The 22,184-nt window shown below is 47.1% G+C and overlaps 2 protein-coding genes across 5 annotated transcripts in view; one reads left to right on the forward strand and one right to left on the reverse strand.

Annotated features, from left to right (window-relative positions):
• LOC144326065 (vomeronasal type-2 receptor 26-like) overlaps window positions 1-4,507 on the reverse strand; it is a 54,564-nt gene extending 50,057 nt beyond the window's left edge. The window contains exons 1-2 of one of the 3 annotated variants that reach the window (XM_077921842.1): window positions 4,078-4,507; window positions 1,723-1,867 (exon numbers count right to left, since the gene is read on the reverse strand). The gene's annotated coding sequence lies outside the window, so the exon portion shown is untranslated. Of the gene's footprint in view, window positions 1-1,722; window positions 1,868-4,045 lie in introns of all 3 variants that reach the window. The other 2 variants (XM_077921843.1, XM_077921841.1) reach the window with 2 other exon arrangements.
• A 1,827-nt stretch (window positions 4,508-6,334) lies between these two features.
• Window positions 6,335-22,184, forward strand: part of LOC144326050 (uncharacterized) — a 40,130-nt gene continuing 24,280 nt past the window's right edge. Inside the window, exons 1-7 of one of the 2 annotated variants that reach the window (XM_077921777.1) lie at window positions 6,335-7,022; window positions 7,701-7,796; window positions 7,947-8,021; window positions 8,350-8,448; window positions 8,599-8,673; window positions 8,999-9,148; window positions 10,227-10,450. In XM_077921777.1, the coding sequence (XP_077777903.1) occupies window positions 6,909-7,022; window positions 7,701-7,796; window positions 7,947-8,021; window positions 8,350-8,448; window positions 8,599-8,673; window positions 8,999-9,148; window positions 10,227-10,450 (833 nt within the window). In that variant the 5' untranslated portion in view covers window positions 6,335-6,908. Of the gene's footprint in view, window positions 7,023-7,700; window positions 7,797-7,946; window positions 8,022-8,346; window positions 8,449-8,598; window positions 8,674-8,998; window positions 9,149-10,226; window positions 10,451-22,184 lie in introns of both variants that reach the window. The other variant, XM_077921776.1, reaches the window with a different exon arrangement.

Raw genomic sequence — 22,184 nt, forward strand, 5'->3', positions numbered from 1 at the left:
CTCACCTGGGGTCACTGCCCCTGCCAGCCTCTCCGGCCTCTGAGGGCGTGCAGAGTGCAGGATCCACCCCCCAGGGGCCCCTCTCTCTCTCTCCCGGGCTCACCTGGGGGCCCCGTCCCTGCCAGCCTCTTCGGCCTCTGAGGGCGTGCAGAGTGCAGATCCCCCCAGGGGCCCCTGTCTCTCTCTCCCGGGCTCACCTGGGGGCCCCGTCCCTGCCAGCCTCTCCGGCCCTTGGGTGACTCTGGCCAGCTGGACGGGCTGCAGGCGCTGGTGTCCCTGGCGGAGGAGGAGGGTCATGTGGCCCTCGGAGGGGAAGGGGCCACCTTCAAAAGGCCCTGCAACTCCCGCCAGCCTCCGCCGGCAGACTTCCCAGCATGCACTGCCAGCTCCATTAGGCCCATGGTTGAATCCCAGCATGAATACATTTGAAATTTACTCGTTTTTCCAGTGTATAACCAAATAATTCAATCTCAAGGAGTCTTATGTTTGGCTTCGCTTATTAGCTTCATGGATAAATTAACCTCTATTAGGTTTCATTTCATTTCTCTCACGTCCTTCTTCCCAGCATGCTTTGCTGCCCCATCTTCTCACAAACAAAGATCCTGTGTCCTATAATTGAAATCTACTCATTTTCCAATGTATAACTAAATAAATTAATCCCAAATTGTCTTTGGTTAGGTTTCACTTATTAGCTTTATTGGTAAATTATCCTTTATTAGGTTTCATTTCCCTCACGTCCTTCTTCCCAGCATGCTTTGCTGCCCCTTCTTCTCCAAACAAGGATCCTGTTTCCTAAAATTGAAATTTACCCATTTTCCAATGTATAAGTGAATAAATACATCTGAAAGTGTCTTTCGTTAGGTTTCACTTATTAGCTTTATTGATAAATTATCCTTTATTAGGTTTCATTTCCCTCACGTCCTTCTTCCCAGCATGCTTTGCTACCCCTTCTTCTCCAAAGAAGGATCCTGTTTCCTATCATTTTATTTTTCTCTAGGCGTATTTGGATTCTTCCATTTAAACTTGATGGAGGGGCAGAGCGATGGAAAAAAGAGACAAGGCTTTTCCTCACAGCCTTTCCCTCGCCCTTCCCAGGCTGCCCTGCGCAACCTTCCTCCTGGCCTGCTAATAAACTCAGAATAACCAATTATTATACTAATAAACCCACATAACCCAGGAAGCCTCCAAGAGACCTCGTCCTTTTCCTCATTCCCTTGGAGGCACCTAGAAGGGCTTCCCCCTTTTCCCGACGTCCCGCGGCTCCGGCGCCCTGGACAACAGAGGCCAAAATGGCCTTGGCCACCCGCCAGTTGTTTTACCTGCAATTTAGAGCTCCAAAAATGCTTTAAATGCATGTTGTGGCTGTGATTTTTATAGTGCTTTTAATATTCTGTTGGGAGCCGCCCAGAGTGGCCAGGGAAAGCAATATTATTATTATTATTATTATTATTATTATTATTATTATTATTATTATTATGATCTCATCGCCTTGATTGCAATGAAACCTAAAGCAGACCCATTGAAATGCAATTATTAACTTGGTTTCGGGTTTACACCAACCATTCTTCTTTTCGCAGTTGAGATGTTATTTCTGACCATTCACTTTGTTCTGATTGGTACCTGATTGATAAACTCATTCTTTAACGTCATCTGAATCTCTTGCTATTGGTTTATAGATACAAATTCTGTTCTTAACCTGAAATTGTTCTTAACCTGAGGTACCATTTTAGCTGATGGGGCCTCCTGCTGCCGCCTCGCCGCTGCCACGTGATTTCTGTTCTCATCCTGAAGCAAAGTTCTTAACCCGAGGTACTATTTCTGGGTTAGGGGAGTCTGTAACCTGAAGCGTCTGTAACCCGAGGTACCACTGTATGTATATAAAGTCAGAACATTATTGTAAAGTTACAAGAAAGGAGATTCCAAACCAACATCAGGAAAAACTTTCCGATAACAATGACTCGCGAATACAGCATAGAAGATGCAGAGAGAAGCCCCAAACAATGGGGGCTCCTCCTTTTAAAAAGTTTCTCCAGGTTACCCCCAACACCTTGTTGGAAGCATCACACACCTGTCGTGAACATGTCATAGAACAGGTGTGGTACTGGGGTGAAAACTGATGCCGTGTCCATCCCAAATGTAAGGCAAAGGGAAATACCTGCCATCTCTGACCCTCCAGACCTTTGTCTTTCCAATACACTGAGACCGGGAGGACATTGTTTCCTGGATGGGTTGGTGTCCGACCCTCCCAAGTCAGGATGGAGGGCTTGACCCTTATGCCATAGGGCAGGTTCAGAGATGAGGGCAATGCCAGGCTCAGCCCCAAGCCCCTCCTCGGATGGCCACCTTCCCCCTGAATAAGCAGCCTGGGCAGGATGCAAACCCGTCCCGGGAAGGATTTCTTCTGATTTATTTCTCCAGATTCCTCCTCAATGGAGGGTCGCTCAAATGCAGCCCGTTGGTGTCCATGGCTTCTTCGCCCTTCCCTGCTTTGGCAGCTGCAGTACCAGCGCAGTCGTCGCTAGAGGGCGATGCTTCGCAACCTCTCCTGATCCCGCGCTTCGGATTGGCAAAGGAAAGAGGGCGCTGTCAGGAAGGGCGCTTGGGGATTGGTCAAGCACTTTATGAATGGAGGAAAGGAGGAAACGAAGGGGATCGCTGTACGCTACGCTGCACGGGGTTGAGCTACAGACGTGCAGGTCTGCAACACGTGCAAAGAGTCGGCGAGCAAAACACAGGATCAAAATTCAGGGCGCCACCGGCGAAGTCAGTCCTCTGTTCTTTTCTCCGGTTACAACCTCCCTGATTTCAGAATGGGGGGAGAGTCACATTTATAAGCCCCCCCCATGGATCAGCAAGGGCATCAGCCCCCCCCCCCATTTCAACCCAGAGGGGAGGAGAAGCCAGGAAGCAAGCCGCCCCCTCCCCTCAGCTGGAAGGGGCCTTTAAAATGGGGAGGGGTCAGAGCCACAGACTTTAAGTCCCCTAAGCTATTGGTCTGAAGCTCAACATCCAAAAAACGAAGATCCTGGCCACTGGTCCCCTCACCTCCTGGCAAATAGAAGGGGAAGAAATGGAGGCAGGGAGAGATTTTACTTTCTTGGGCTCCATGATCACTGCAGATGGTGACAGCAGTCACGAAATTAAAAGACGCCTGCTCCTTGGGAGAAAATGACAAACCTAGACAGCATCTTAAAAAGCAGAGACATCACCTTGCCAACAAGGGTCCATATAGTTAAAGCCATGGTTTTCCCAGTTGAGATGGATGGAAGTGAGAGGTGGACCATCAAGAAGGCAGATCGCCGAAGAATGGATGCTTTTGAATTCTGGTGCTGGAGGGGTTCTGTTTGTCTTTAAAAGGGGGGGTCCAACTCTGTTACCCCCCCCCCCTAGAGTTAAAGCCATGGTTTTCCCAGTCGTGATGTATGGAAGTGAGAGCTGGACCATAAAGAAGGCTGATCGCCGAAGAATGGATGCTTTTGAATTCTGGTGCTGGAGGAGACTCTTGAGAGTCCCATGGACTGCAAGAAGATCAAACCTCTCCATTCTGAAGGAAATCAGCACTGAGTGCTCACTGGAAGGACAGATAGTGAAGCTGAGGCTCCAATACTTTGGCCACCTCATGAGAAGAGAAGACTCCCTGGAAAAGACCCTGATGCTGGGAAAGATGGAGGGCGCAAGGAGAAGGGGACGACAGAGGACGAGATGGTGGGACAGTGTTCTCGAAGGAGGCAGTGGAAGACAGGAGTGCCTGGCATGCTCTGGTCCAGGGGGTCACGAAGAGGCGGACACGACTAAACAACAACAAAGCTATTGGAGACAAACTAGGGAGGGGGAGAAATAAGCTTTCAACTCCCCCCACCCACAATTAACTCCTTTATAACACTAAAGATACTTTTGTGAGATTTTGACCAGCTTCGGCCCATCTGAAGCTGATACAGGCTCGTCTCCTCTTGAGCCCACGCAGAGCAGTCCACACAGCAGAAGGATAAGCAGTCCCCAAATTAAAAGAAATTAAAAGACACCTGGGAGAAAAGCAATGACAAACCTGGACAGCATCTTAAAAAGCAGAGACATCACCTTGCCAACAAAGGTCCGTATAGTTCAAGCTCTGGTTTTCCCAGGAGTGATGGATGGAAGTGAGAGCTGGACCATCAAGAATAATGGATGCTTTTGAATTCTGGTGCTGGAGGGGTTCTGTTTGTCTTTAAAAGGGGGGTCCAACTCTGTTACTCCCCCCCCATTTCCCCCTTAGGTGAGGAGGGGGAACTTGCCCCATGCGCCTCCCGCTGCCGACCACGCTGAGGACTCAGCCCCCCCCTTCAGCTGCCTCCTTCCTCCAGCTGCTTCTGGCGCCCTCGCTCCGCCTCCCTCCGCCAGGCCACGCCCCTTACAGGCCCCCCGTCTTGGCCAATCAGCGCGGGGCAAGGGCGAAGGGCGGGGCGGGCGAGGCAAGCGGGAAGGGAGGGGAGGGGGAGCTCCTGTGCTCGCGAGAGTGGCAGGCCGCCTACGCCAATCCGGGCGAGCCATTGTGAAAGGAGGCGGGGAGAGTGGAGCTGGGGAAGGCAAGAGGTGGACAGGGCTTAGTGGGGAGTGGTCACGCCCGCTGGGAGGGTCAAGGCAAAGCTGGGAGGAGCCTCTGGCCGGACTTATTTCATTATTATTATTACTAATATTAATGAGTAATAAAGTATGAATTTGGAGGGAGAGGAATACATTACATTAGTGTGCGATCACTGCATTACTAGGATATTTCATTTCAATCAATCAGATCTTTATTACCTTAGTAGACCAGCATCAGTAGGGTGAGGTACAATCATTTACAGTCTGTAAAACGTTTTGGACAGCTAAAAAGTAATAATCACAAAGTATATATAAAAGTCTAAAAGAAGCTAACAGAATCTAAAAGAAGGGTTTAGGAGCATTAAATGGATGTGGAAGAACATAAAATGTTAGTATATAAAGACTATGGCTATCAATTTACAATGTACTCTGATATGAGTGTTCATTAAATCTAGAATAATAATAATAATAATAATAATAATAATAATAATAATAATAATAATAATAGGTGTTGCAATGGAGGAGTGCAGGGAAAAGAAAACTCCTGGCACTCATTCTTTCTTGCTACAGAATTAAAAGATTTCTCTCCTTTTCTCCTTCTTTTTCTCTTGGGTGGTGTGTTCAGCGGTCACCCTCAGGGGAAGCAGGTCCCCCCCCCCTTGGAGGACATGGACTGATCGGAACCTGGCTGTGACATCGGCTCAGAATCCCAACCTCACTTGGCAGTTGAGACCAAGCCCTGCCTTGATCAGCAGCTTTTGGGTGCCTTATCTGCAACTGCAAAGTGAGACGATTGACGCCTGGGAAAATGGTGAGGGGACCAGCAGGAAACTGCTAAGGGAGTTTGGAGTCCTTTTATTCTGTTGCAGTTGCAGAGAAAGGAGGGTGGGGGGTTGGGGGCCGCCCCAGGTGTCATCACTGAGGGGGGTGGCAAAAGGACAAAAAGCCGAGTTTAAAATAAAAATAAAAATTGGGCTCACCAAACCTTTTAGTTGAGTCAAAAAACATGGCTGGCACTGGGCGCCACACCGTGGGGCTGGCACTTACCGGGGGGGGGGGCTGTAGAGTGCCTGATCCTAGGGTCTCTCCTGGGAGTGACATGGTGGCTTGGGCCCCTGCAGGCTGGGCGCTGCCTGAAACGGCAGCGTGGGGCTTGCGTCTGCCCTCTGCCTCTCCCTCAGCCGCCCTACAGCTGAGGGGGAGGCAGCAGATAGGCTCCAGGTAGCGCCCCCCACCTGCAGGACCCCCGCGTTGAACTGGGCACCCGAGCGGCTGGCTATGCCGCTGTTCTGTTGTTTCAATTATGGGTGCCTTGAGAGTTAATGTGCTGTGCTTGCTGCCCCACTCGTCCTGATGGACCAGCCCCCCATGGCACCAGGGCTGTAGGTCTTCCCTGACTAGCTACTCAATGTGGGCAGGAGAGTTTGCCTTCTGGGTTCCTGTCTCATTTTGGGCTGCTCTCGGACTTCCGGGTTGGCGCCTCCGGCAATGGCTGAATTCCTCTGATCGGGAGGCATTTGCCTCGTGGAAATCTGGGTCTGGCCGCCATGGCGAAGGCGGAGACCCACTAAAAATCACCGGCGGGTGAAGCCTGTGAACCTGGGATTCGGCTGGCACCTTTTGCGCCTCCCCCACTCGTGGGGAAACCCGGTTTCGGGGTTCCGGAGCAACGTGGGGTGAGTGTCACGGTGCTTCGAATTGACTGCTTCTTCCATGGAGCGAAGCCGCATAGCTGTTGCCAGAGAGCGCTGACTTTTTCCTGTGGACAATTTGATCTTAAAGCAACTACCTGTGAGTAGAGCGGAGAATTGGATTTTTAAACGTCTTAATTTGACACCGAAACGGGGAGGTTCAAAACAGGAAGTCCGCCTTCCCCTTTTGTAAATAGATCACAGCAAAGAGACTGTAAGCTAAAGTCTTGGAAAGCCTATTGTACAGGACTAAATTTCCATCGGTAGAAAACATCAACCCCCCCTTGGAAGCAGGAGAAGAGGGGGGAAGTTTTGGATTGTGTGTGCCTGCAGGAGAGAGTGAAGAAAGTCAAAATACCACCGCTCCAAACCTGAAAACGGGCTGCTAGTAAGACTGACATTTTTGGATTGGTCGTTGACAGTGAATAGAACATTCGCTGACAGCTACAGAGAGATACATTGTTTCTATTCTCTCCGTCTGCTCTTAAAAAGGAGTAAAAGTAACTGAAAATTGAAACTAACTTTATTGTTTGAACTGTGCTTAAAAGGATTGATACAAATAGAAACTGTTTCCCTCTAGAGGAAGCCTTTGAAACTATTACAAGAGCTGAGCTGGGGGAATTTCCAGCTGCAAGATAAGGCTGTGAGACTTTGGGAATGACCTTGAATCGGTTAAGAATGTCGACAGAAGAGGCCTTAGTGGCTGTATTATGTAAGAGAAATGATTCATTGGAACAGCTTCACAAGAAGGTGGATTTTTTGGGACAAAAGGTGAATACCAATACAGAAACTATCCAGAAATTGACACAGGAATCTACTTTGACTTGGCAAACTGCGGAGAAGGCTAGGGAGAAAGCTGTTGCCGTTGAACCTAAAGTAACACAATTGGAGAGAGAAAGAGTCCCAGCCTCATACATGCAATTTGATGATCATAAGTTGATGCCTGTTATGATTGAATCTAAAGGAAAACAGACTTTGAGGATCAGAGCCCTGCCTGAACTGGAGAGGGAAGTTTTGATGGACTTTCTTACACAGGAATCTGCTGATTTTTGGGAACTGGAATAGATTATTAGAGTATTAAAGGGAAAATAAGGTTAAAATATGTTAAGACAATTATATGACAGAAATAGAGGAAGATGGAAAGGATTTGCTGAAATAATTAACAGAAGTGGAATACAAAAAGGGAGGTGTGAGGAGGTCAATGAAACAAGGGAATGAAAGTTAAGATATTGGTATGGTAAGAAGTGTGTTTTAAAATGTTTTTCTTTGGTTATGTTTAGTTTATTGTGTTAGTGTTGTGTTGTGTATTGTTTATATATTGTATTGTATTGGGTTTTTTTTGCCTTCTCTTCTTTTTCTTCTTCTTTGTAATGTTTAAAAGCAATAAACATTTTGGGCTGCTCTCTTTCTCCTTTCTGCCTGCCACCACCACTGGGTCTCTGCCAACAGTCAGCCATCGAGGAGGACATTTTCCATGAAAAAGACAATGAAGGAAAAGGCGAGGAGGAGTCCGCAAAACGGCTGGATCTCCTAAGCCCTGACTGGGTAGGTGGCCGTGGCCTAAGCGGTGATAGGCAGAAGGGGAGGGGGGCATATATACCGCAGGATGAAACTGTTGTTTCAGTTACGGGTGCCTTGAGTTTTAATGTTTGGTTTGGTTTTTTAATTGCTCGTTTTTTGCATCTTTCCTTGCAGGTTCCAAGTATGTCACCCTTTTCCAGTGTTTCCTCTCTGTCCTCCCTGGATTCCCTTTGGGACTCCCTCAATGAGGTACGTAGCAGACAGAGCAGGAGGGAAGCCCTGCTGAGCTGGGCAACCCTGAGGCTGGGGAGGAGGAGGAGGAGGAAGCCGGCCGGCCGGGTGGCCGGCCGGCTGGTCAGGCCACCTTCTGGACTGGTCAGGAGCAAGGGGGCAGGCAGGCAGGCAGGGGGCTGCTAAGGGTATGCTTGCTGCCGCACTTGTCCTGATGGACCAGCCCCCCATGGCGCCAGGGCTGTAGGGCTTCCCTGGCTAGCGACTTAGTGTGGGTTCCTGTCTCATTTTGGGCTGCTCTCTTTCTCCTTTCTCCCTGCCACCACCACTGGGTCTCTGCCAGCAGTCAGCCATCGAGGAGGACATTTCCCATGAAAAGGACAATGAAGGAAAAGGCGAGGAGGAGACGACCGCAAGACGGCTGGATCTCCTCAGTCCTGACTGGGTAGGTGGCCGTGGCCTAAGTGGTGATTGGCAGAAGGGGAGGGGGGCATATCAACCGCAGGAGGAAACTGTTGTTTCAGTTATGGGTGCCTTGAGTTTTAATGTTTGGCTTGGTTTTTTAATTGCTCGTTTTTTGCATCTTTCCTTGCAGGTTCCAAGTATGTCACCATTTTCCAGTGTTTCCTCCCTGTCCTCCCTGGAATCCCTTTGGGACTCCCTCAATGAGGTACGTAGCAGACAGAGCAGGAGGGAAGCCCTGCTGAGCTGGGCAACCCTGAGGCCGGGGAGGAGGAGGAGGAGGAGGAAGCCGGCCGGCCGGCTGGTCAGGCCACTTTCTGGACTGCTCAGGAGCAAGGGGGCAGGCAGGCAGGCAGGGGGCTGCTAAGGGTATGCTTGCTGCCCCACTCGTCCTGATGGACCAGCCCCCCATGGCGCCAGGGCTGTAGGGCTTCCCTGGCTAGCGACTCAATGTGGGTTCCTCTCTCATTTTGGGCTGCTCTCTTTCTCCCCTCTCCCCACCACCACCACTGGGGTCCTGTCTCTACCAGCAGTCAGCCTCTGAAGTGGCTATCAAGGAGGAAGAGCCACAAGAAGAATCAGGGAGCCCCCCAGAGGAGGACGGGGAGGACAAAGAGGACAGGGAGGACCTTGATTTGGCGTGCCCCCCACCTGGAGAACACCTGGAGGCAAGTGTAATTGAGGTCATGACATATGAAAAGCTTCCCTGAACAGGGCTGTCTTCAGATGTCTTCTAAAAGTCAGATAGTTGTTTATTTCTTTGACATCTGGCGGGAGGGCATTCCACTGGGCGGGTGCCACTACCGAGAAGGCCCTCTGCCTGGTTCCCTGTAACTTGGCTTATCGCAGTGGGGAACCGCCAGAAGGCCCTCAGCGCTGGATCTCAGTGTCCGGGCAGAACGATGGGGGTGGAGATAATTCTCCTGGGTTGCTTTTCGTTTGGTATTTGTTTTGTAAGATACCTCTTTTGAATGCGTTTCCAGGTGGCTCCTGCCAAATGAAGTTCTTAATTGCAAAGTGGGTTTGGCGATAATAAAACAATGTTGGCACTTTGCAAAGCCGGTTCTCTCTGGGGTTTTCCTGCCTCCTATACCTTCCCCCCATCCGCTTGTTCTTGGTTTTGTGTCTCGTTCAGATCTCTCCAAGGCCGGCCACATGAGAACTTGCCCTCGCCCCCAAACAGAAAAGGAGGGATTATGACAGCCTGCCACCACACAGGCCCTTCTTCATGTGGCACCTTCACAAACGGTCTGGAGGGCAGCAACACAAGAAGGGGCCTTTTCTGTGGTGGCTCCCACTTGCGGAATGCTCTCTCCAGGGAGGCTCATCTGGCACCTTCATTATGTATCTTTAGGTACCAAGTAAAGACGTTTCTCTAGAACAGAGCTTTCCAAACTGTGTGTCGCAGAACCTTCGTGCTCCTCCCAGGACTGGAAAAGGGCTAGTTGAACTGAATCCCTATGTTGCGAAATGAGGCATGTCTCCAAAGTGTGTCACCAACATGGAAAGTTCTGCTCTAGAACCAGCCTTTGGCTAATTGAACAATGCATGGCCTTTTCAACATGCTTGTGGATTGGGAGGTTGGCTTATGACTTCGTTTTTGTTTTTAATACATATGTTGTGTTTTTATTTTGTATTTTTATCCTGTAAGCCGCCCTGAGAGGTTCCGGGTTTAATTAATCAACCAATTGATTGATTGATTGATTAATGATTGTGGCATTTTCCCAGAATCTGGAGGTGAATTGTTTACTTTTCTCACAGGACTGCGAGGAAGAGAGGCCCCCGAAGACCCCCACTTGCCTGGCTTCCATCATCTCCCGGATTTGCAAGATCTTCAGAAGATCGCCGCCGCCAGCACCACCAGTTCCACCGGGGCAACCCAGTACAAGAGCCAGCAGCGGGGCGCAGGCAGAACGGAGGCCACTCTGCACGCGGCTCAGGCGCTGGATGCGGCAGCATCGCAGCTGTGTCCACCCCGAACCAAGGTGAGGAGGGAGTTGGGAGACTTGCACCGATCCGCCCGGGGGGATTTTGCCACCCCCCTGGGATGACACTTGGGGCAATACCCCCCCCCGCACCCCACCTTCCTCCGCCAGTGGTGGCTGGGGAAGTAGCACCTGGAGGCGCGCGAGTCCCTAAGGGACATTTCCTTTTTGTTGTCCTTGCACAGGTCTTAATCTTACGCCGGCGTCCCACACGGCCAGCCCCAGTCCTAGAGCCTGTCACCTTTTGAGATTATGGAGCGGAACAGAGAAGACAGCGGGCAAAGGGTGGACGGCGAAGGAGAAGTGCGAGAGAATGACAGCGTCTGTGAGAAGTGCGAGAGAACGACAGCGCCACGCTGCCCACGCCCAAAGGAGGAGGAAGGAAAGGAGGAAAGGAAGCGAGCAAGAAGGGACAGCTAAAGAAAGAACTGAGAAAAGAGACAGCGAGACCTTCTGGGGGTCAAAGAAACTACAATGAGAAGGAAACTGAGTTTCCTCCCCCCCCCCAGCTTGCTGATGGTCCTGCAATGTTCTATTTACTTTTTATGTATAATTCTGTATTATATTGTTGAACTGTTTTCTTAGGTGATAAGCCTATAAAGGAGGGATTTAAGGGAGGGGGGAAGGTATTAAGGGAAGACTTTGAAAGGAAAGGCAGAAAATAAAAAGGGGTGGGAAGAAATAAGTGAGAGGGAACGTGTAAAGGGAAGATACAAAGCATTATATAATTTTTGATTATTGTTTAAAATAAAGAAGCTGACCATTGAATCTGCATGGATCTTAAAATTATTTCGTGGAATGTTAATGGGCTAAATTGTAAAACTAGGAGGAGAAGACAGAGTCATTGGCATTCCCTGACTTCTGGCTTGTCTGACTACGTGGGATGCTGTCTGCCCAACCCTCGGAACGGGCTTGGCTTCGTATGCGGTTTCATGCAAGAGTTCTTGGAGACTTGTCTCCTGTTTGCATGGCCTAGCGTTCCACCGAGTTTTGCACTCTGTTGTCACAGGACTCGGAACAGGGCTACGGCCAGCAAGCCTGTTGGATCAGGCCCATGGGCCATGAAGCCCAGAGGCCAAGCAGATGCCTGGAGGAAACCTCTAGGCAAGATCAGAGCTGTGGGCATGAGAGTTTGGAGAAAGTAGCAGAATACCTGAGAAAAGCCATGAAACTACATGGGCAAAAGACTTGAGTGGTACTTTCTAACCTTACTAGGCCTCTCAAGTTTTATCTCAAAGCATCTCCTCCTGCAAACCTCCTGCCAATTGTATGTGTCAATTTACATCTTCCTGTCCTCCCTGCATGCCAGTAAAGATTGATTGATTATATTCTTACTGGGTAAAAAGATCTGTGTATTGCTGCTATTTTACTATCTTAATAGACCCAACTTCCATATCATTCATTTAGAAATAACCTTAGTCCTGAACGCAGCATTCTTGGGCCATTTGGGCTATGACAGCGAGACATTTGGTCCCTCAGCTCTGGGGATTTCCCTGGCTTTAGCAGTCTAAAGAGGTGTCCTGTTTTGCCATGCCTCTTTTGCCAAGGCAACACGCGTAGTTGTCTTGGGATTCTAGCTCCATAGATCTTCATTTTGCATATATCTCAAATGTTGAAAATGGATTTAAAGCAGCAGCAATGGGCACAAGCCCCTTGGGCTTCATGTGCAGTGTGTGTTTCTTTATCGCAGCCTGTATCCCAGGGGATACCTGATCAAGTCCTTTGATCTTTCTGAAGCTAATCTGGGGTCATCCTGGCTGATTTTGCACAGTCATATTTCCTAGGAAATACAGTGCACTTCCCTCTCCAAGCTGAGTGAATGGCAAGTGAAACCTCAAATGTGATTTACAGAACCTCCAAATGCCCCTATTTTCCAGGAACCATCCCGGATTTAACTCCGCATCTGCTGTTTGAGCCACTCAAGGCTCCCGGAAGTTATCAAGGTGAGACTTCTTCCACTTCCAATTATCGAAATCATAGTGATTTCCTCTTCCAGAAACTCAAGAGATATTTCTGGAGATTGCCTAATCACCAGGCGCAACAACAGTGTGATGTTGTTAATTGCACAGTGGCTGGAAAAGAACATTGGTGCAGAGAATATTTCCTGTGCCAGAAAGCGACAGATTTCTCCAAGATTTGGTGCAGGTGAAAGGCTGAGGGGAGCAGGGATATGTCTACATGGTGCTTAACACCTCTGAACCTTGCCCAGATTGGGAAAGCCACTGCAGCTTTCGTCTTGCATGAGTCTTTTGATTATTCTGCTTGGCTGGCTCAGGGCATCAGAGGAGCCACAGGGGAGGAGGTGGAGCCAGAATGAAACCTTTGCTGCTTCTCTGGCTATTTCGGCTGCTAAAGATGCCCCGTGGACTCTGTGGGAACCGGAAGGCAAAATGCCCCTTGAATCTGATCAGGGATGAATCTGATGTACAAAATTACAACCAGTACCAGCCTGGAGATCTTCTCATTAGTGGGATCATATCTCCAAAATATATGCACAAGGAAGTTCTATATGTCTTTACACAGACACCCTTCCCCAAGTCTGAGATGTAAATAATCATCCACACATACCCTCCAACATTTCCCCGATGAAAATAGGGACGTCCTATTCCATAATAATAACTTTATTATTTATATCTCACCCACCACTCTGGGTGGCTTCCAACATAGACAAAAGCAGAAGAAAGCATTAGACATGAAGAAAACTTCCCTATACAGGGCTGCCTTCAGGCATCTCAGGGGTCGGATAACAGCATACCCTCCAACATTTCTCTGGTGCAAGGAGGGGCATCCTGAGCACGCCTCACAATATTGTTATGAAGAGGGAAAGAGAAAAGGAGAAGCATGGTCATCAGCTGAAGCTCAACGGAGGAAAGTTGGTATGTCGATGAAAGAAATAAACGATAAAATGATAAGAAACAAAGTGTCAGGGGTCAAGGTAAAGAGGCGTCTCTTCAGCATCCAGCAGCAATTATGCAATAAAGATGACAGCGTAGAGCCCCTCAGCTATGCCCTAAATCACAAGGTTGCTCTGGTGACCAAAAGTGAGAGAACACCTGCACACCACATAAACAACTTTAAAAAGTAATGATCAAACTATTTTTGCCCCTCTTTCCCTGTTTGACATTATCATCTCATGACCTCCCCCACAGCAGCAGAGATTTTCAGAATGTAGTTGTACACAGCTGGTTCTGGATGTAAGAGATGCTGAAGAAACTCATCTCCAGATGCAGATCATTGCACCAAATGCCCAAACAAGGACAGGGACCAATGTGTCCCCAAGATGACCACCTTCTGGGGTTATGAAGAACATTTGGGGATCATTTTAACTTCCATTGCCCTCGTCTTGTCTTTAACAGCAGGCATTGTGTTGGGAATCTTCATTAAATTCAAGGAAACTCCCATAGTCAAAGCCAACAACCAGGACCTCTCCTACATTCTCCATTGATATAAATGCTTTATGATTCACTGATAAAGCATTTACTGTACATTAATTAGCCAAGATTACATCCTACCTAAACTTTCATCACTCCATACAAGTTGAACGTTTACTAGACTCTCAGTCTTATAGCAATTCAAGCTGTAGCATTCCAATGAAAGGTGCTATATAAATTTAATAAATAAAGGTCCTGAGAAAGCTGACTTGTTTGTTTGTTTGTTTGTTTGTTGAATCTATATACTGCCCTATACGCGGAGGTCTCAAGGCGGGTCACAGAACAAAATTAATATATAAAACCAGAAGATATATAATCAAAATGAAAACAACAACCCGATAACACCCCAAAAAAGAACCACATTTTAAAAGGGCAAAGGATGTCAATCAAATCACCCAAAAAGGAACGTTTTTGCCTTATGTCCAAAGGCGTATAATGAATGCGCTAGGTGAACTTCCCTGGGGAGAGCATTCCACAGACGGGGAGCGGCTGCAGAGAAGGCCCCGTTCTTGTGTTGCCACCCTCCTGACCTCTTGAGGAGGAGGCGGCACACGAAGAAGGGCCTCAGAAGATGATCTCAGGGTCCGCGTAGGATCATATGGAAAGAGGCGGTCCTTGAGGTATTGCGGTCCTGAGCCATTTAAGGCTTTCTATGTCAAAGCCAGCACTTTGAATGGGGCCCAGAAATGAATTGGTAGCCAGTGCAGTCGGACCAGGATCAGGTATTGTGCACTAGCAGAAGTTTCCGAACAGTCTTCAGAGGCAGCCCTACGTATAACGCATTGCAGTAATCTAACCTTGGGATTACCAGAGCATGGACAACAGTAGTTAGGCTATCCCTGTCCAGATAGGGGTGTAACTGGGCCACCAGCAAAAGCTGATGGACGGCACTCCCCGCAACTGAAGCGTCCTGAGCCTCGAGCGACAGCAAAGGGTCCTGGAGTACCCCCAAGCTATGAGCCTGCTCCTTCAGAGGAAGCGTAACCCCATCAAGAGCAGGTGACCTCCCATCTGTCTGGTCTAGGGAACCACCCACTAACAGTGCCCCAGTCTTATCTGGATTGAGCTTCACTTGGTTGGCTCTCATCCAGTCCATTGCCGAGACAAGACACTGGTCCAGCACTTCCACTGCCTCCTCTGCAGATGTGAAGGAGAAATGGAGCGGAGTGTTATCAGCATAATTCTGACAACGTACTCCAAATCTCCGGATAACCCCACCCAGCGATTTCATGTAGATGTTAAACAATGTGGGGGACAGGACTGAGCCCTGCGGAACCCCACATTCAAGGTTCCCAGCGCTGAAAAGTAACACCGTCTGGGAATGACATCCAAGTAGGACTGGAACCACCACCACCATCTGGTGTGCGGCCACATGCTCCAAAACCTTGCTCAGCAAAGGGAGATTAGCAACAGTTATTTCCCTAATCAAGTGGTACATGGATTTTAGGAAATAGGTCAAATAAATAGTTAAATACATATTAATAAATACTTGATAAAGAATAACAAAGCTGCTAGAATGCTAGCCTGGCTTCTGCGCACACAATTTGTTTATGATTAGAGAAGTTTCTGCTCAAAGATGAGGAGAAAGTTGGCGCCATGTGAAACAGAAGCTGTCCTTCCGCAGAACATGTCAAAGGGGAAGGGAGAGCCTAAAGCTCAGAGCAACCTTTCTCCCCTCCACCAACCCCAGAGAGCTTCCCTCTGTTGGAGAAGCCTTTCAAAGATGGGGTGGAAATTCACTTGAAGTGGCTTCAAAGCCACCAAGGCACTACTTCCCTTCAGGGGGAGAACCAGAAGAGAGCGGCATGAATCAAGCAGCCCAGACCCACCCAAAGCGGCCAGAGGGTGGGCTTGAGAAATCCCTCCCCATCGCAGGCTCCACCAGTCTCAGTCTCTAGCAGCCTCCAAGAAACAAAATCCCACCACCATGTATCCCGTTCACAGTAATGAGGATGGCATTTCTCAGCATTCTCCATTGATTGATTTTTATTTATTCATATTTATTCCTTTATTTATTGATGTACTCAATTTAAATACAGTGGTGCCCCGCAAGATGAATGCCTCGCAAGACGAAAAGCTCGCTAGACGAAAGGGTTTTTCGTTTTTTGACGTGCTTCGCAAGACGAATTTCCCTATGGGCTTGCTTCGCAAGACGAAAACGTCTTGCAAGTTTGTTTCCTTTTTCTTAAAACCGTTAATACCCAGGGTGCATTGCTTGAAGAGGTGCAGTTACGACTTGACTTCGAGGAGCAACTCATAGCACGCGGTGTGGTAGCCTTTTTTGAGGTTTTTGAAGACTTTGGTGATTTTTGAAGCTTTTCTAAAACTTCTTTTGCAGCCATTTTTGGGGGGGTTTTGGATTTTGGGTTGGGGTGTTTGGAATTCAAGGACTTGGTGTTGGGGAGGGGTTTGCAAGAATCTGGAAGCTTGTGTGTTTTTTTCTCCATTTTTATGATTTTCTGTGACCATTGGGCCACTCTGCTGTTTTTTTAAAAAAAAATCTGGGTTTAAATTTCTTTGTACTGTACACTTTGTTGATTTTTAAATGTTTTTCTGTCATGTTTAGAAACTTAATTTATTGTTCCTTCAATTTTTGAAATGCTCTTTACAGTATGTGTGACTTTAAAGAGCACAAAACTCTTGTTGTACCAAATTTGGCTTTGTTTGGACTTTTTTAGACCATAGGAACGCATTAATTGAATTTCAATGCATTCCTATGGGATTTCGTGCTTCGCAAGATGAAAAATTCGCTAGACGGAAAAACTCGTGGAACGAATTAATTTCGACCTGCGAGGCACCACTGTATCGCCCTACCCCTGGAGGTCTCAAGGCAGTTCAAAATATAAAACCACAACATATATAATCAAAATAAAAACAACAAGCCAACAATGCCCCCCCCAACCCCCACATTTCAAAAGGGCTTAGGATGCCTGGGATACAAGGCTGGGACTCCTTCATCTGGCTGTTGTCCATCCCTGACTCTCCCACCTCTTCTTAAAAACCTCCAATGAATCATAGAATGGGAGACTTGGAAAGGGACCCCAAGGTCCTCTAGTCCAACCCTCTGCAATGCAGGAATCTCAGCTAAAGAATCCCAACAGATGGCCATCCAAACTCTGCTTAAAAACCTCCAAGGAAGGAGAGTCCATGGTTGGATCCAGCTCCTTCTTTGGTCCTTGTGAGCAAAGTTCAGGCCAAACTTCCAACTCCCAAGCACACCCCTTGACTTCTGTCCAACATGTTTTTCTCCAGCTCTGCACCTGCCGCTTGAGCCATTCAAAACTCCAGAAAGTTTTAGTGGTGAAACTTATTCCACTTGGAATAATCAAAATTATAGTCATCTTCTGAAAGCTCAGGAGATATTTCCGAGCATGAGGCTCGGAAAGCAACAGCAGCATGACAATATTAATTGCGCTGTGACTGGGAAAGAAAAAGTTGGTGCAGAGAATCTTTCCTGTGTTGGAGACAGACTGAGTCAAGATGCAGAGCTGGCGAAAGAGGGGTGTGCCTGCCTTGGGCTCCTAGCTCTGAAGGTAGAGTTGAAAACCACCCAGATTGGGAAAGCCCACCCAGTCTGGCCTTGCAAGAGTCTTTGGGTTCTTCTGCTTTGCCTCCTTGGCAGGTAAGAGGAGGAGGAGGCAGAGCCAGAATGAGATCCCTGCCCCTTCTGTTGCTGCTTCTGCTGCTCATGATGTCCTTTGGAGTCTGCGGGAACCACAAGGCGAAATGCCCCTTGAATCTGGTCAGGGATGAAACGGATGCTCGCAATTACTACCGGCCTGGACACTTCCTCATCAGTGGGATCATCTCTCCAAAACGCCTTCTTAAGGAAACTCCACACAGCTTTACTCAGACACCCTTTGCCAAGAGTGGAATGTATGTAAGATCATATGCGGATGGGTTTCACGGTCCTCCAGTCCTTGTAATGATTGTAATAGGAAATAGCCCCTATCTCAGGGCTGGGGAGCCAAGGGCTGATGTTGCAGGACTACCCTGCCCTGACCATTGGTCTTGCTGGCTGGGGCTGATGGGAGCTGGGGGGTCCAGGAGAAGATTCCACACAAACCTCTCCAATTTCCTTATTCCCTCTGTCTTCCTAAGTAAAACAATCCTGTACCTATTCCTCTGTGTTGCTTTTAGAAGACTGCAAGAAATCTGGTCAGGGTTCAAAAGGATACACTGAATTTCCCCACCTGCAGGATGCCATGAAACTCAGTGAATTTCCAAGGCTCAAAGGTTTTATTCAATATTATTCCATTTGGACAATTCATAAACTGTCATTAAGGTATGCTACGGTTTTGCAAATGGAATTTTAAGAGCCTCTTGGTGACCTTTGGTAGCTGAAGAGCAGGAAAGATGTGCTTTAATTGAAAGGATAAATAAAATAATATGTCAGGGGAGTTCCTTGTAAGTGGACTTAGATCTCTAAAATATGAAAAGGAATCATTCCTTTTTTGACCACACACAACTGGCCTCATTTCAAAGTATTGAGGTGTTTGAGGTTTCTTCCTAAGCCAGAGGGTGGCATGAAACTCAAGCAATTTCCAAGCTGCTATGATTATTTTATGTTTATTCTATTTGGGTCATTTGTGAACAACCTTATCACAGTTCTCTTTACACAATGCAACGGGAGACCTACAGCCCAACATGGGGAAATCTGTCTCAGCTACATTAAAGGTTTTCTCCCCCAATCCCAGCACTTTCCCCTTTCTGTCATTTTTAAAAAAAAAATCAGAAGCGTTTTAAGAAACTCCTGAAAATGGTTGGATTTTTATGGGTGAAGAACAGGAATGATATGCTTCAAATAAAATGATTATGTAAAATAATACAGACTAGGGGGTGTCCTCATTGGTGGAGTCAGCGATGAAAAATATGAGCAAAATTATAAATTCTGCTACACACTCAAACCTGAAAGCCAACAGGCCTCATTTCCAAGTCAAAGGGGACTGAGGTATTTGGGGCTTCCCCTGTTTCAATAAAATTGTCTGTTATCTACCTGTAGTCTAGCACCTTGGAAGGCGCCAAAGACCACTGCAGCAAAAGCAACCTAGGGAGCAGCTTCCCAGTATATCTCAAATGTTGAGGGGCACCTTCATTGCTTACTCATAGAACCACAGTAGAATAGAATCATAGAGTTGTAGTGATGTAAGGGACCCGGAGGTATCACACCTGAAGCATCCATGACACATGGTCACCTTCGGAGGGAGTCTGTTCCACTGTTGAAAAGCTATGTGTGCTGTTTGCATCAAAGCTCCTGTCATGGAGCAGAGGTCTCCAAAATTTTGTTCAATGCTAGACAGGAAAAGGGTTGATATTAATGCAAAAGGATGGATGGATGGATGGATGGATGGATGGATGGATGGATGGATAAATAAATAAATAAATAAATAAATAAATAAATCTAAGCGTTGTGGATCATATAATGCTTCCTTCCTCCCATTAATATGAATATCAGTTTCACTCTTTTATTGCAGGGAGTCAGCTAGGTGGTCATGGTACATGTTGTCTTTCCTGTTCACCATCCAAGAGATCAACCAGGATCTCAGGCTCTTACCCAACATCACCCTGGGCTACAACATCTATGAGAACTATTTCGATGCAGGGATGACTTCGGACGCCATGCTAGAGCTGCTTGCAGGCAGTGGATGCAATATTCCCAATTATCACTGTGGAGAACAGAATCCCCTGCTGGCTGTTCTTGAAAGAAGCAATACTGTCATCTCAAAAGTGATTTCAGCCTTGTCAGGCATCTACAAAATCCCACAGGTAACTAACTAGTGGGAGAGCATGGAGGAACAAAGAATTTCAACTCCATAAGATTCTATTTTCTCTTTGGAGGGGTCAAGTAGGGATATTTTTAAAAATGGGAAAATCCTGAGCTATGGATCCTACATCCCTTTTTCAAAACTGAGCCTTCACCAACTTGTCACCTCCAGATGTTTCAGACTAAAACTCCCATCAGCGTCAGCCAGCAGAGATTTAGATATCAGTCATTACAGATAATTAAATATCTGTTATGCTGAAATTAAAGTAAATTGCTGGTCTTTTGCTTTCCTTGCTAGATCAATCATGGTTTTACTGTCCAGTTTCTCAAAGGTAAAACCCTGTTCCCTTTTGTCTACCGGATGACTCCCAAAGAGGAAAGTCAGTACCAGGGGATTGTTGAATTGCTCCTGTATTTTGGATGGACGTGGATTGGCCTCTTCACTCCAGACAATGACAGTGGAGAAAGATTTCTGAGCGCTGTGAAACCTCTGATGCTCAGCAAAGGGATCTGCATTGCTTTATCAAAAAGAGTACCAGAAAAAGATATAAATCAATTTATCAGGCCTGGGGAACCTTTTTTCCTATGGAGACAAGTTGGGGTATTTCTTTCCTATATAACCACTGCACTGGATATCACGTTATTCGTGGTAGTACACGATATGTATGAGAAGGAAATAGGGGCAAAAGTCTGGATCACAACAGCTTTGCTAGAAAACAGAATTGGCTTTTACCTCCATCCAAATTACTTCCAGCACCTCCATGGTTTTCTGTTCATTGCAATTGAGACTGGAATAAGGATGAGCAAAGGTGGCAAATATGGATTGCAGATGAATTTTCTGGATTATTTAAATCAAGCATTTCAGTGTTCATATTCAAAGCATCTGTTGTCCGTGAAAGGCAGGATAAGATGCAGAGAGGAGGAGAAACTGCAGCCATTGCTCCAAGGGGAACGTGAGATAGTCCTGTCTCTAGACAGCTATGGCACTTACATCAATGTTCAAGCTGTGGCTCAGGCCTTGCATGCTTCGCTTTCATCGAGATCCCAGAGGAGGCTGATGGTGGAGGAAGGAGAGCAATGGGGACCCCAAAGGCTACAGCCGTGGCAGCTATTTCCTTCACCCTTTTGCAAACTGCAGTCCACACAGATGCTGATCTTGACTGGGGATAGACCTGTAAAATATCATAGTTACTATTAGTAATGGTAGCTTACCTTCCAACATGTCTCTGATGACAATAGGGATGTCCCATCCCATAACGATCATTTTGCTATTTATACCCAGGGCCTTCTTCAGGGGGAACTCGCTGGAACTCAGCTCCAGCACCTCTCAACTGGGTGCCATTTGACCTTTGGAGGGTGTGTAGTAATAATATTAGTGTTATTCTGTTTATATATCAACTTTCATCTGAAGATCACAGGGTGGTTTGCAGAATAAAAATACAAAATGAGAATAGAAAAAGCAAACGAAAGAAAGAAAACAAGCAAACCGAAAGCACATTAAAATGCCCAGAGATGGTTTTATCCACCCAAATCCTGGTTACAGAATAACTTTCTCGCCTGGCACCTAAAGATTTGTCACAAAGGTGTCCAGGGAGCCTCTCTGGGAGAACATCCCCCAAGCGAGGAGCCACCACAGAAAAGTCCTGTTGTCGTGCTGCCACCCTCCAGATATCTCTATTTTTTATATATATTTTTATTTAAGTTTTTTTTTTCATTTCTTTCCAATTCCTGTATAGTTATTCTTAAAAATATTTATGTTTGTAGCTGTTATCCATACTCCTAAATATTAAACTTTCTTCTCAATCATCAGTTCTGTCACATTTTCCACCAATACTTTCGTTCTACCTTTATTTAGTTTAAAACCTGCTACTTCTCCAACTTGAGAATCTGTTCAAGACCCTTGGTTGGCTAGCCATGGGGTCTTCTACAGTTACCACATAGTCATCTGCAAAGGCCTTGAGTTTATATGCTTTGTAACCTACTGTTGGGACGCGGGTGGCGCTTTGGGTTAAACCAGAGAGCCTAGGACTTGCCGACCGAAGGTCGGCGGTTCAAATCCCCGCGACAGGGTGAGCTCCCGTTGCTGGGTCCCTGCTCCTGCCAACCTAGCAGTTCGAAAGCACGTCCAAGTGCAAGTAGATAAATAGGTACCGCTCTGGCGGGAAGGTAAACGGCGTTTCCGTGTGCTGCTCTGGTTCGCCAGAAGTGGCTTAGTCATGCTGACCACATGACCCGGAAGCTGTACGCTGGCTCCCTCGGCCAATAAAGCGAGATGAGCGCCGCAACCCCAGAGTTGGCCGCGACTGGACCTAATGGTCAGGGGTCCCTTTACCTTTACCTTTAACCTATGTTATCCCTTTTATTTCTTCATCTGATCTTCTACTTCTGACCAGGGTCTCTAAAACTAAAATAATAATGGTGACTGAGGATATCCCTGTCTTGTCCCTTTCATTATTTTGAATTTTTCTGTTATTACGTTGTTTACTATCATCATAGCCTGTTAGTCAGAATAAATTGAGTCAATTCCTCTAAGGACAGT

This window comes from Podarcis muralis, chromosome 18 (assembly GCF_964188315.1).
Source record: "Podarcis muralis chromosome 18, rPodMur119.hap1.1, whole genome shotgun sequence".
NCBI lineage: Eukaryota > Metazoa > Chordata > Lepidosauria > Squamata > Lacertidae > Podarcis > Podarcis muralis.